Source organism: Taudactylus pleione, unplaced genomic scaffold (assembly GCF_031769625.1).
Source record: "Taudactylus pleione unplaced genomic scaffold, aTauple2 ptg000095l, whole genome shotgun sequence".
Taxonomy (NCBI): Eukaryota; Metazoa; Chordata; class Amphibia; order Anura; family Myobatrachidae; genus Taudactylus; species Taudactylus pleione.
Genome location: NW_028284497.1, coordinates 28223832 through 28239080, shown reverse-complemented (window position 1 = coordinate 28239080; position 15249 = coordinate 28223832). Strand labels below are relative to the sequence as shown.

The 15249-nt window shown below is 41.7% G+C and overlaps 1 protein-coding gene across 3 annotated transcripts in view; it reads left to right on the top strand.

Moving 5' to 3' along the window:
* The window catches only part of AOPEP (aminopeptidase O (putative)), a 562421-nt gene that overhangs the window by 541541 nt on the left and 5631 nt on the right, over positions 1 to 15249 (top strand). For all 3 annotated transcript variants that reach the window (XM_088470083.1, XM_088470081.1, XM_088470080.1), the window contains one exon: positions 7336 to 7422. In XM_088470083.1, the coding sequence (XP_088326209.1) occupies positions 7336 to 7422 (87 nt within the window). The remainder of the gene's footprint in view (positions 1 to 7335; positions 7423 to 15249) is intronic.

Below are 15249 nucleotides of genomic sequence, written 5' to 3'. Positions count from 1 at the left end.
TTGCAAATCGTTTGCATATCTTTTGCAAATCTTTTGCAAATCTTTTGCAAATTGTTCAGAGTGGAAGATCATATTTCAAGGGAAACTTCAAGGGAAAATCGTTAAGAGGTTGGACAGGGATAAAATCGTCTAGTGGATGCCCCCCATAAGCCTCAACCTTTTTGATCAAACCATGAACTTCAAGTATGGAAGACCTATTTATTTGCCAAGACGGGATGTGGAGGCCTGTATAACAACTATGATCATTTTAATACATGAACTATGGTGCCAAGTAGCAGCATAAATCTACCTAGTATATCATTGCAGATATTTATTTGCCCCGAATTGAGCAAAATGGTTGCCTAAAAGTTTGCATGATATGGAAATAACTTTGCATATTTCTGGTAAAATGCTGCTGAGCTCCGATCTAAACACTGCAGTGCACTTCCTGGTCACATGACACATCCAAGGTGTCCATTAGTGCTCAAGTCACGCCCCCCATACTCAGAGGCATGCCTCTATTAGCTCTCTTTCTGTGCAAATTACTGCCGGTGGTGTGGCTTCGCCCCCAGCTCTGCCTGACTACACAGAAGTGAGGCTGAGCTGTTGCTGCCTCACCTCTGGTCTCCAGTCCCAGGGAGCTACACAAACCAGGTGAGTGTTAACTATAAAAATGATTACAATAAACAAAGAAGATGTTTATAAGTTAGAAATATCATCTTTGTATTATTCTAATAATTTTTCTATCAAATCTCAGGAGTATGACAGGGGAAACTCTGCCTTCCCTACCTACCCTGACTGCACATCCCTGGTCCTGCCTAACATTCCACACATTGATAAACAATATCTCCAGAGTTAGACTATCGTGACCTTTGTTTGTCTGCTTTGTTCATTGATTTTACTTCATATAGGGACATTTCTTCAGTTTCTCTAGACCAGTGCTCTCCAATCCGTAGCTCGCAGTCTTAATTTTGGAAGCTCGCCTAGCTTCAGTACTGCTATGTCAACTAGTATGGTAGCTTGCCTAGCTGCAGTACTACCGAGTCAGCTAGGAGCTCACTAGTGGGAAGTGACCTCTGATGCATGCTCCCCTGTGGCATCGACTCGGAGGGTGGAGCCACAGGGGAGCGAGTCAAGTGATTGCCGTAGCCGCTATGATCACCTGACGAGCTTCCCCGTGGTTCCACCCATGACGTCTACACGACGGTAGAGGGACAATACGTGACAAACACCGTGAGTGACTCCTGGAAAATCACACAGCTGGTCTGCCTATAAGACCAAAAAGTTAATACACAGCGCTATAGAGAATAAGTATAAAAAATATAGAAACTGAAATAATTCTGTAACAAATTAATACTGTAAACACTGTACTGTACTGTAAACAATGAAACGCGCCTTTTGGGGTTCTTTCTTTGTAGCTGCTCTGCCTATATCTTTTGCTCCTCTACTGCACTTACCTCCTTGGAGCCGGTAATTAACAGTGGAATGTGCCTGTTATTTACAAAGTGCAACAATTTCACTGTATTAATTAAATTCATTGTTGTTTTCTATTAAATATTTTTTTTCATTTTCATTAAATGACCTTCAATTGTTCGGTTATTAGCCAGATTTTTTTTTCTATAATTTTAGTAGCTCTTATGGACGTTTAATTTGTCTGGAGTAGCTCACACCCCAATTAAGGTTGGCAACCAATGCTCTAGACCAGTGGTTCTCAAACTTGGTCCTTAGGACCCCATACAGTTCAATTTTTGCAGGTCACCCAGCAGGAGCACAGGTGTATTCATTACTCACCGACACATTTTAAAAGATCTACAGGTGCAGCTAACTATTTCACTAGTAATTATGTGAGGAGACCTGCAAAACGTGCACTGTTTGGGGTCCTGAGGACCGAGTTTGAGAACCTGTGCTCTAGACCCTTAGTACTTCACCTGTGCTTTCCTTGGTTTTCATGTGCTGATCACATTATAGGTGAAGCACTCTACAGGGGCATCAGAAACAATATGTTCTGTAAGGTTTCCGTCAGCCATCCTCTGGTTTTGAGGTACATTGGTAATGTACTCCTGCCGGTCCATTGTCTAAAGGCTTTTATGGAATAGTTGTTTTATCACTGTGGCAGAAGACTGAAATGCAGCTGCTTATGTATTAGGGCTGTGTCATTGCAAGATGTTTTTTGGGGGAGTTTAGCAGCACTGTAATCGCTTAATAAAAATCATTATTTTCGGATGGTTAAAAAAAACAAAAACAAAGGGAAAACTTTATCCTTCTTAACATGAAAACAAATGGTCAAAGCTTAGGTGTGGTTGCACCATTACTTGCAATTGTGTATTTAGGAAAGGAGCTTATGCAGTTGCAATTGACACATAAACTCTGATTACAAGTATTCATTATATTGGTGTGTGACCTTTTATTTTACAGTAGTAGGCTATATCCTATGCTCATATCTAACTAGCCTTCTCTATTCCTCTCTACCCATTCTTTTAGGGATGGCCATTAATGATTCAGATCCTATGGAAATGCTTTCTGCATTTAATGCTGGGATTCGGATGGTTGCCACCAGCAACCATCTTACCTGAGGGGGCTGCTGCTGGTCTGGCTGGGTCCCAGCGCCTGCGCAATAGATCTGGCAGGCACGATGACCGGCGCATGCGACACCTCCCCCTATGGCTGCCTGTCCTGTGCGTGACTGACAGGTGGCACTTCCAATGGGAACCACCTCCAGTCACAGTGTAGCCATTGCAGTCACGAACTGCACTGGCTCACTAAAGTGGAGGATTTTACTGGGGGCTGCAGTCCCGCTGCCCCTAGGTAAAATCCACCACTGGTTGCCACCTTGCATGCTTCTGATATCTGACACCAGGAAGAAGAAGCTCAGTGTGTCCGTAGGAGTGCTCTGTCTCTTTATGGCATTGATGCAGCATTTGATCATGTAAGGTTCGCAGCTGACTTGAATAATGTACAACGTTGCCTTTTTATGTGCATGAAGGATGCGGTAATACACTCCCCAGAGTATGTCCATGGTTGTAGACAAGTCTGCTGATAGTCTGCATACCTAGAACAGTTTTGTCATATGAATACAGATGTTTATTTTTAGGAATAACTTAGATTTGGATTTGGGCCTAGCCTTTTGATCACAACATTGCATAGGCTTTAGTAGAAGTGATTAACTGCTGACACTCTATTGCAGCTTCACTCTACAGCTGGAAACCATCCATTGTAGACATATAAAGGAAGAAAATCCACCAGACCAGGTCTGACCATAAATCACTCATTAAACATTTTAATTAGGATGTTACCTGAGCTACTTGAGCCCCATAGCTTATTGCTGTTAATACAGAGCTGCTGATAGCTGCCTTCATAAGGCCACTATGTATGTATAATCAAATACAGGTACACGCAAAGCTTGAAAGTATGGCACTCAATTTGGACATGATGAATGACTACAACAACACTCAGCAGCCGGCATTTACTACAAATATATCTTGGATGTTGATATTAACTGCTTACTTGATCTTGTTTATTCTTCACAGCTGTCTGTAGTGCTTTATGCAAGATTAATGGCTCACACTATTTACTTTATACATAGCACATTGGCTACCACACTTATGTAGCTTACATTCTCTCTTCCATAGCCATGTTTGTGGCCTAGAAAGTGCCCCATTACAGTAGAGTTGACTAGATGGGCCAAGTGGTTCTTATCTGCCGTCAAATTCTATGTTTCTAACGTCAAGCTTGAAATGTGTAATTTGCCTTTTGTCCAGTGTTTGGTTTTTTTTCATAGTAGTTACTAATGTGTCAATCACTATGGCAGACATTTTAGTGCTGCCCGTTTCTGCTTGCATAGATTTTATAAAATATGGAGCCTCAAACTGAATAAAGTCTTATTTTAAGGAAAGATAAAATAAGGTAAAAAAAAAACCCTCGATCTTTTTGACACCTAAATATGTGTTTTTCCAGTGATTCTGTATGTATGATGTGTGGAACATTGTATATAATTTAGATTAGTTGTTGGAAATTTAATTTGGCACGATAAGTTGTGCACATATCGGCAACTTACGGTAGTGACGTTGTGGCAGAATGGCACATCATGTCAATGTCAGAAAATTCCCCCTAATGGCATTAAAGTTACTTAGAACCTTTAGTTAAGTCATATTGCATAAAAATTTACACCAATTTGTAATTTTAACTACACCATGACCTAACATTTTCAGATACTCTTCTTTAAAAAAACAATTTATAAAGCTTTCAGAACAAGAATAAGCATTGAGAACACGACTCGACATCCAAAACAAAAGAATCTTATGAACATATTAGACACTATAGAGGCAACTGATAAATATAAAGATCAGGAACAGAAACATCCAAGGACATATCTTTATACTCTAGGGGAGCAATACAATTAGGTTTGAGTTTGCCAAATCAAATTTGTTTTTAAAACTTGCACGAATGCGCACTCCTGAGAGACGTGATATCCAATTAGAAATGCCTATTTGCGCTACTTGCGGTGAGGATGTGCAAATTTTCTATAGCATGCGACTTGGGAGAAGTACATGAAAAGTGGGGAGACCATCTTTGTCTCAAAAAAAAGTGACAAATTCAATAGGCTGTGCATAAATAAAGTACGTACTGGAGATTGATGATTTATGCATTTTAAAAAACAATTATAGCAAACTTTTTATTTTAATCTCAAATGAATTGTAGGGAAAATGAAAAAAATAAAAGTAGACTAAAGGAGATTTTGTGTTAATTCGAGGCCACTTCATTTTTTTTTTTTTTAAATGTAAAAACAAAATTCTAAAAAGCAATTATTTGTATTTAAAAAAATAAATAAAAGTACTTCAATTTGGGGTGCTTAAATTAAAAAGTTGATTTTTTGGTAATTTCAGGCCATTTTTTAACACCTAAAAATAACATGTAATTGTAGAGCCAATTAGGCTAATTGAAAACTTCTAAATGCTCAATTAGTCATTAGGGGTGTCCAATGGGTTCTGCACTGTGTCCTAACATTTTTACCTTAAAAAAGAGATTTCCCCTACCTTTTCACACCTTCAGGGGGCTCCGCACAAAAAAAACGCTAGTTTGGAATTGCATTGAACTGCAATTCGTAGTGCAAGTTCCCCGTGAGAACTGCTCGCACAAGTTGACTCACATCTAATTGGATTGCTCCCTAGAACTGAATTTGGGAATCAAGGACAATTGGTATTTATGCTCTCTCATAAATAATCCAGACCCCCTTTTTATAAAAGAGACATCCCCAAATGTAATTTTTGCTGCACTTCGATTCATTCAGATGGTCCACAAAAGTACCTTTTTTCTGAAAAATGGATATCAGCATCAAATATTTTATTTCACATTCAAATATCCACATTGTATGTGAATTCTAAAGTTTATCCATCGCTTAGTCACAGTGTAAGCAGCCAATTGTTTTTGTCTGAATTCCTGCAAATGCATCCTATGAATTCACCATGAATGAATTGTTTTACTGATGCATGGGGGTTTGTTACAGCTAGTCTCTAGTGATTAGTTGGCTGACCACGAGTCCAGCCCACCAAATACTGTAGCGGACTCCTCTGTGTTTTCATAACTTTATTATGTTTCTAGGTACTATGCAGCAATACATATCAATGAGTAAAAAATATGTTCTTGAAAATAAACTAAATTTGATCTGTAATATGCAAAATACTATGTGACACACTGCTTTTGCTCAAAGTATATTCTGTAGCATTTTTTCTTCCAGTTGTTTTTTATTACTGGAAATTTGTACATGCCTGTAGCTGCCTCAAAATGTTCCATCATAAGTTCTAAACGAGGCAGGGAAAGGCTTTACCATTACATGCAATACATCAGTGTAGAAAGAGTTTTATCCATTTCATATACTGACAAAGGCATGGTCTTTTTACACTTCAGTCTGGACCCAACCAAATTGTTACCAGTAATAGGCAGTACTTTTTTTTCCCCAAAATCGTGATGTCTGGGCTTTTGCTGTGTGATTTGTCTGTTGTCTAGTTCCTTGTATGTCTCTATATATCCTTCATGTTCTGGTTTATATTAATATGGCTCTACCTTATATTAATATGGTTCTACCTGAAACCCTTGTGCATGAGATCTTCTCAAATGCTGTTTTGGTGATTTACAGTCAGTATGCACTGAGTGGCCACTGGGTTAGTACTTTGTTGGACCACCCTTTGCCCTTAATACAACTTTAATTCTTCTAGGCATAGATTATATTAACTATCCACACAGAAGGCCCAGACACTCCCATACCATACCATAACATTACCTCCACCAGCCTGAAAAGGTTGGGTACAGAATACCGGCAGTCAGAATACAGACAGCGGCATCCCTATGCCCAAAGGTAAGTTGCCTAACCTTCCCCCTGACCCACCTTTCCCACAAGCAACCCCCCCCTGCAGGTTAACCCTAACCTTCTCCCCCTGGAGCCTAACCCTAACCCTCCCCTTAGAGCCTAGCCCTAACCCTAATACTTATCGTTGTGGCGACATGATTTCGACTGCTTTGGGGGTTTCCGGCGCCGTTATTTTGAGCGCCGGTATCCCAGCCTCAGGGATGTCAACTACATCGGGCCTGAAAAATTGTGACGATGCAAGAAGGGTCCATGCTTTCATGCTGTTATCCTCCATATCCCCACACTAAAATATGTGTGGAGTAATTTAAGACGTAATTTGTGAGACCACATGACCCATTTCCAATCATTTACTGTTCCTGTGTTCATGAGCAAACTAGGGGTTTCACCCAATTTGCAGCAGATAGCAATGGCGTATGGACAGGCCTTCTGCTTCAGTAGATCATTTGATGTAATGTTTGTTAAAAGGCCATCTGAATTGGTCGCTGCTTCAGATTATCCATAGTTTGATGCATTGTTGCACATCTGTAGGATTTAACAAGTCTGCTCACTCTCCATTCTGCTCGAGCATCCAGTAGCCGTTTACAACCAAAAGGTCTTGTGATCAGACCCAGTTTTTTGCCTGTTGGTTCACCAGTGCGGCCATTTTGCTCATGCTGCTGCGAGCACCACCAGTCATTCAAAGTCTGTCAGATCGCGTTTTTACCCATTATTTAATGAGTGATGCACTCTCTTCGCCTTCGTCTTTCTGTTCTTATAAAGTTTCAGACATCCTATGTCGGCCTTATCTGCGGAATAGCTACTTTTCATAAAATCACCTGGTGGTCATAATGATTTGGCTGCTCAGTGTACATGTACTTATTGCTCTTAGGACTGGTAGATGAACAGATTAGATGATTAAGCACTTGTGATCTCCTTTATTTAGACTTTTATGCAAAACTAGGTACCAAACTGTATGTCATCTGGTGATTATATTTATTTCATTTCTTTTGTAGGTTCGACATAGATGGTGTGAGCTGATTATAAAGCATAAGTATACAGCAGCATACAATGATGTTGAAACCTTCCTACTGCAGGACCAGGTGCGTGAAAAAGTATAATTTTCAGGGACAATTAATTAGATATGCCCTCCTACCAATTTGTGTGTGTAACACAGTATCTCACACATGATTATCGCTATTTGACTTCTAATAGATACTTACCAACAGTTATTTTTTTCCTGTCAACAGATGTAGTAACCTCAACAAGCATTTGCACATTGTTCATGACAGACAATCTCACAATAAGAAGCTAGCTAAAAGAGACATTTTCTTTGGGGTTTATCTTAGAATTACTGTGTTGTTAATAGAATAGCATTCTGAAAACTGTCTTAATACCTTGCTGTGTGAGCAGTAGCGCATTGGATGGGGAAGTTGGAAGGTGTAAAGCACTGAAAGGCTGATTGCTGTATTTAATGCACTAGGTAAATAAATATATAAAAGAATTAAAATTGCATAATTGGGCTATACAGGACAACACATGACTGGATGGGAGTCAGTCATCTCGTTATCAGCTCATATCCAATCATGTATCACGTACATTCCTGATCACCTCACTGTTTATATTCTCTCTAGTCTTCCCTACACCTGTTTAGTGTTGAGGATTGCAGCCTTGATTCACAGACTTCTGGGTATTATAATACAAGCAGACTAGGATTTAGTGAAACTAATAACCCTCAAACATGAAAATCAATAGCACACTGCTCCGGATTGCATCTGACCTGCTTTAGGTGAGGAGCTGACCCTCATCAAGAAATAAACAGATGCACTTGAAACAGATAAGGAGCGCTCTCCAGAAACCGTAAATATAACAAAATCAAATTTATTACAAGATAGAGAGGGGTTGAGAGAGAGGGAGGGGGAGAGAGAGAGAGGGAGAGAGTGAGGGGGAGAGAGGAAGGGGGAGAGAGAGAGCGAGTGGGAGAGAAAGGGAGGGTGAGAGGGGGGGAGAGAGAGAGGGAGGGGGAGAGAGAGATATTATGGATTATTTCAGCACCAAGTAGGTTCCTGTACACCTGTGGACTTTGTGTTTTGGTGGTAGTAATTATACCCAATTTTAAATAGTAAATTGCACTTCCCAGAATTTGTGGGTGTCAGTTCTATCAACAGGATTGTGGTGGTCGGCAATCCACCAAATACATTTTAGACAATATATAGGGTTGACAATGAGCGCCTTCCGTGCTTAAAAGATAATCTTAATTGTAAGTAAAATAAATAAAAAAGTATACATATGTGTAGTCAAATATAAACTCGTTTAAAATTTGTGCAACACTTTCAATAAAAATGAGATATATGTAATGGAAAAAAGTGCATAATGCCTATGTTGTTGGAATTCTATAATAAGAACACGTGCATTATGCACTTTTTTTCCATTATATATATCATGTCCATTTGATGTAGTATTCATAATTAATATTTTTATTATAGTGTAATAAATTTGATTTAGTTATATGCACTGTTTCTGGACAGCGCTCCTTATCTGTTTCTGGTGCTGCTGGATATTACATTGAGAATACTTGGGAATTCTTTTTTTTTTTTTTTCATTACTTGAATTTATATTATATTCTGATTCATTGTATTGGTACATGTAGTCATACTGAATGGGTTGGATATGGGATCCCGGCGGTCGGCATGCCGCTGGTCAGAATACCGACAGCGGAATTCTGACAGCCTTAGGTAAGGTAACACTAACCCTCCCTCCCCGGTGCCTAACCCTAACCTTCCCCTCGCCAGTGCCTAACCCTAACCCTCCCTCCTTAGTGCCTAACCCTAATCTCCCCCTGCCCGGTGCCTAACACTAACCCTTCCCCTAACCCCCGATACTTACCTTCGGGATGTCAGCGGTAAGTTTTCTGGCACGGGGATCCCTACGCTGTTGGATTCCGGTGCTGATATTTCGACCGTCAGCATCCCACACGTGCTGACTACATCCCATACTGAATATTTAGTAATAACAGTTTGCCAATTTACTTCCTTCTATTAGCAACATTCATTTGGGCAGTCCATGGTATAGTCGTGGTGTAAATACCACAGCGAGCACTACTGGGTCTCACCACGCAGGATGCAGTCTACAATACCATTTAAAATTATATCACCTTTATCTTATTTTTAAACTAACCAGTTTCAACATTGTAGGCAATAAGGATGCATTGGTTATCACTTGGTAATTAAACCATCTGGTGTAAATTCTATTGGTTCTTTTGGTAATTCTCTCTGTTGAGTTGCTAAGACATTACAGAGGCAATAGGAAGCTAGGTAATGCAGTCTGCACAGGGTTGCCCTGGGGTGTATGGTACGGTTATGGCATATAATGTAGTACTGTCATGTTGTTTGCCTACACACGTAGGTTTGTTTCTGGGCTGCAAGATATGTGTATACAATAATAAGAGATCATTATGTACATAGAAATTTGCATAAAACATTTTTGTTTAGAAATATTACATTTGAAAGAAATGCAATATTTTGTGAACTGTACTGTTATTTTCCATTCATTCAGGACAATTATCTTAGTTAATGTGCATTATTCCATGTCTGTTATTGGTTTTATTAAGTAGCTATACAGTACTTCCTTATTCACAAGCTACTTGTTTAAATATCACTTTCTAAATAATAGGCACAGAAAGAAAGCATTTCCATTAACATATACTTTTCTTTGCGCTCCTTTTACTCAACACATTACTATAAAGGAAGACCTGCCCCCTGCCAGTAGAACTTTATGTGGGTCCTTTACTGTTAATTGTGCTGAGCAACTGGACCAGCCTCGCCGAAAGTATAGAGAACAGAGCTGTGAGTGATGCTGTACAAGTAGTTCACATTTCTTAGTGATTGTATGTAAAGTGGCACTTAGAGGAATGTAGGGGAGATAAGCGGTAGGTATGATGGCAATCTGAAAAAGCTCCGGGTTGTTAGCGAAACGCGTCGATTGGGATACTACTATTGCTTCTGCGACTTTTAAATTTTCAACTTCATCCACCACCACGAGCTGCTCTTGGATTCTCCCCGACAGTAGCATGAGACTGCCAGCCGCACACATATACGCGGCTCAAGGAGGTGCTAGAAACGGCAGCGACAGGCTTAGAAGCCAGGATCTATACACGCTGAAAAGATAGCAGCCAACCGTGGTCTACATATAGCATGACGAACCGAGACCCGGCGCCGCTGCACCCTCCGACAGGTGAGCCGTCTTCTAGCTTTTCCCCGATCTGGCAATCTCTATCAGACCGAGGGGTGACAACTATTAAAGCTGCTAGCTGGGCTGAGACTAGACCACTACTATTGTTGTGCCTATTCATAGCTAAACTATGAACAAATGACTTTGTTTACATATTGCTACAATCTTCAGAGGATATACAGTGACTGTGCTGTGAAAGGGTTAACGTGGTTACGCTATTGGAGCGCAGATGCCGATTCTAAGAAAGGCCTTGAGGCCTTACCCTATAATGGGGAGATTTTGTTTGGAAAAGATTGTTGACATGTTAGCCAAATCTAAAGCTGCATTTCTGCCTTCAGCATCTGCTCCTACAAAGGCTCATAGCTCAACCTTTAGATCCTTTTGTCCTCAAGGAAAAAAGCCTGCTGCCAAGAAAACTGCCAATCCTAACAAACAGGCCTGGAGTACAAGACACCAGGAGGATAAACCCACAGCCTGACGGGGCGGGCCTCCCTCTGGGGAGGCCGACTTCTCAGTTCGCCCAGTACTGGTGTCAAACCACCAAGGATGCTTGGGTAAGAGAAGTGCTCTCTCAGGGGTATCCCCTCTCATTCCTCCGAAGGCCTTCCCACCAGTTTTTCTGTACAGGCCCTCCTTCAGACAAAACCAAGGCCTTGCACATCCAGAAAGCCATACAATCCTTGCTGCAAGTAGGGGTAATTGAACCAGTTCCACTATCTCAATGAGGCACTGGTTACTATTCTACTCTCTTTCTGGTTCAGAAACCGAATGGGTCTCATCGGCCTGTCCTCAACCTCAAAGCTCTGAACAAGTTCCTCAGGGCGCCCAGGTTCAGGATGGAAACCTTACAATCCATCATAATGGCTATGGAACCTGGGGATTACATGATATCACTGGACATTCAGGATGCATACCTTCATGTTCCCGTAATGCCTTCTCACCAGCCTTATCTGCGGTTTGCTATACGGCAACAACACTTCCAGTTTCCACTATCCACGGCTCCAAGGGTATTTACCAAAATTATGGCTGTCATGGCAGCCCACCTGCGAAGGCAGGGTATCCGGCTCCTGCCATATCTGGACGACCTCCTCTTGTTGGTGAGTTCTCCAGAAGTGCTTCAATTGCAGTGAACTGACAGTTGCTTGTCTACAAGCACACGGGTGGTTAATCAATTGGAAAAAGTCCTCCCTAATTTCCTCACAGAGGATGGTTCATTTGGGAGCCCTCTGGACTCTCACCAGCAGAGAATCTTTCTAACTCCAGAAAAGATCTTCACACCACAGCTGCGAGTACGCAGATGCCTCCGCTGTCGCCGGGTGTCAGTCCCATCGGCGATGCAAGTTCTGGGATCAATGGTGTCCACATTCGACATGGTGGAATATGCTCAGTTCCATTCCAGGCCCCTGCAGGGGCTGATCCTCTCCAGGTGGAACGGATTACCCCACCGGATCAGAGCTCAGACGATGACACTCTCTCCGGAGGTGCATTTGTCCCTCGCTTGGTGGCTACAGACATCTCATCTAACCAAAGAGCTCCCCTTTTGGATCCTGGACTGGATACTCCTAACAACGGACACCAGTCCCCGGTGGATGGCGCGCAGTGACCGGTCCACACTCCTTTCAGGGCCGGTGGACAACGGTAGAGGCATGCCTGCCCATCAATATATTGGAACTTCGGGCTGTGTACAGGGCCCTCGTGATGGCAAAGCACATTCTTCACGGAAAGCAGGTTCAGTCCGACAACGCCACCACAGTGGCGCACATCAACCATCAAGGAGGTACTCGAAGTCGGGCAGCACTGGCAGAAGTGTCACGTATTCTGACATGGGCAGAATCTCATCTCCCGGTTCATTCCGGGAGTTCTCAATTGGAAAGCGGACTTCCTCAGCCGTCACGGCGTGCATCCATGGAAATGGTCTCTTCACCAAGAGGTGTTTTAACTACTAGTGGACAAATGGGGTCTTCCAGAGGTGGACCTCATGGCCTCCCTAAACAATCACAAGTTACCAGTGTACGGGTCCAGAACAAGAGATGTCGAAGCAAGCCTGGTGGATGCTTTGTCAGTAAAGTGGACCTTCCGGTTTGCGTACCTATTTCCTCCTGTCTCCCTGCTTCCTCGAGTTCTTTTGAAAGTTCAAGCAAGACAGAGGCACTGTCCTGCTGGTGGCTCCAGCTTGGCCCAGACGTCATTGGCACTCAGATCTTCGGAGTCTCTCCATTGACACTCCGTTCCTGCTGCCTCAACGTCCAGACTTGTTGTCTCAGGGTCCATGAAGGGTCCTCAGGAAGTGGCCACAACAGAACATGAGTCCAACAGTGCTCTTCCCTCCATTCTACCAGAATAGCTGTACTGGCATCTAAGAACAGGTACCCTCTAACATAGTAAGTATAGGTAACCTCAAGTGCAGTAAACTGTACTTGCATATAAGTACATCTAATGCAGGGCATATTCACACATACTAATAGAAATCTTTTGAAGTAACCGGGGTTCTATGAGAGGTGTAGTTTGACTCTAAGGGCGGGATGTACTAAAGACGAAAATGCGGTAAAACCCCCGTAAATGCTTTTTGGTTTTTTGACTGCATTCCCCAAATGTACTAAGCACCGGAATGCGATGCGGCCCGCGGCCTTCTGGGTGTTAATACCGGGAGTCCCTCTGTCTGGAGCCAACACAAAGGTCATCTCTTATCGGGAGAGCTGGCCTTTGCGATATTCTTGAACCGCGATATGTACCCGAAGACGGGAGATGTACCGCATCGTGGAAGCGATGCTTCGTACATCCCGTCCTAAGGGGCATATTTACTAAAGTGAGAGTTTTTAGAAGATTCTTGCTATTCTCTTCTAGAAGGTGCTAGTTAAACGTTAAGTAGAATCTGATTGATTCATCTCCACTTCTAAATGCTCTCACTTTAGTAAATATTCCCCTAAGAGTTGAAAAATGTATACATTTTTTAAAAACCATAGAATATTGGCATGATCTACAAATAGTATTTTGAATACATTTTTTGTGACAATGGCTGATACTATATATAGTGAAATCATGGAAAGGGATCTAATTTTGCAGTGGAACAGCCCATTTCACAGACTTGTGACATTTTTGTTGCATAGTCCCCAAGTTGCTTTGCCATTCCACTCTGTATGTTTCATTTAGCATTTTGCTAATACAGTATATAGCCTTGGCATACAGCAGGATCATCAGCTCATTCTGCTGTGTGGTGTAGTGGGAATGAATCTGCAAAGCTTTTCTGTCATGCGGAATGAAGCCGCATTACGAAACAATTTTTACAATTTTGCCCATTTGTTTCCCTAGAATATAGGTTCATATTTTTTTAGATTCAGTTCAGTCTATTATCTGTGGGCCTGATTCAGCTGAACGTAGGTTACTGACGTTTCTGAATCTGCGCAGGACCAATTGTGCGAGTGTGCAGAATGGGTCCTGCTAACTCGCTCGCAGACTGTCAGTGATTGACAGTCTGTGGGTGGGGAGGGGGCAGCGATGTCCTCCGTTTCCCGAAACAGAGGCGTGTTGCCGCCGTTGCAGGGATCTCCGTCGGCAGACGGAGATTTCCTCGTCTCTTCCTCTAAACGGCGGCGGCCAGCTGCAGGACCCCATGTGTCACCGTAGCCGGCAGATGTTACGCAGAATAACCGATGCTGCGTTGGACAACGCAGCTCGGATAAGTAATGCACAGGAGGCGTGATGCATCCTGCTGTATTACCATATCTGCAAGGATCACAATTGTAAAGCTGCCTTGCAGAATCAGGCCCTGTGACTCTAACAGACATTCATTTATTTACATATTTGTCTTTCTGATTTAGTATATTTTAATCTTTGTAGTTTTCCTGAAATCATGCTGAAAGTATAAAGCAATAAATACACCCTATTCATTGTGATGCTCTAGTTGTGGTCTGTGAGTGTTCCCACTGACATGTCCATAGATATTGCTGTCTTTGGTATATCACAATTGTATTCATGGTACATTATACATAGAGTCCCAATCTGTTTTCTCCATAACCATGAAAGTCATTCCTGTTTCCTTCTATATTCTTCCTGGTATTTGGGTTGCTCGAATAACAGACTGTGACATATTGAATGGACAGGCCAAATAAAAATCCTCAAAATAATAATTTGATTCCCACCTTAGTTTTGTGTATAGTATATGTTTATTTTATTTTGCAACACCCTTCCATTATTGTAAATGCACCAAGTAGATCCTAAGGTTAGACACTTGAGAGTTAAAATGTGTCGCTAGCATGAGGAAAGCCAGACAAGTTCTGTAAATCCCACGTGTATTCCAGTGGTGGACTGGCTGGCCCTTGTCAGAACTGAAACAAAGAGCAGGCACAAAGCACAGAACTGCCAGTTCTGGGGAAAATACTAGATCACCTTGGTGGTTTGTTTTTACATTTAATTCAGCTCAGTTATTATTTAACAGAAATTGAAATAATATACAGAAGGAGAAAAACTCATGTTCTAAAAGTGTATGTCTTTCTCCTAAATTAAGAAGTTTGCTGTATATTAGGGGTATTTATGGATTGCTGGATTTGTTTATGTTTGTTTATGCGAGAAGTATTCCGATATTATTGATATGCAAACGTAGGGCTACAGATATCCCAAATCCTGGTGCTATGATATAAATTTGCAATATATATGAAAATAATTCCCACACTTGCAGCAAATCAATCAGACCAAGTGCCATT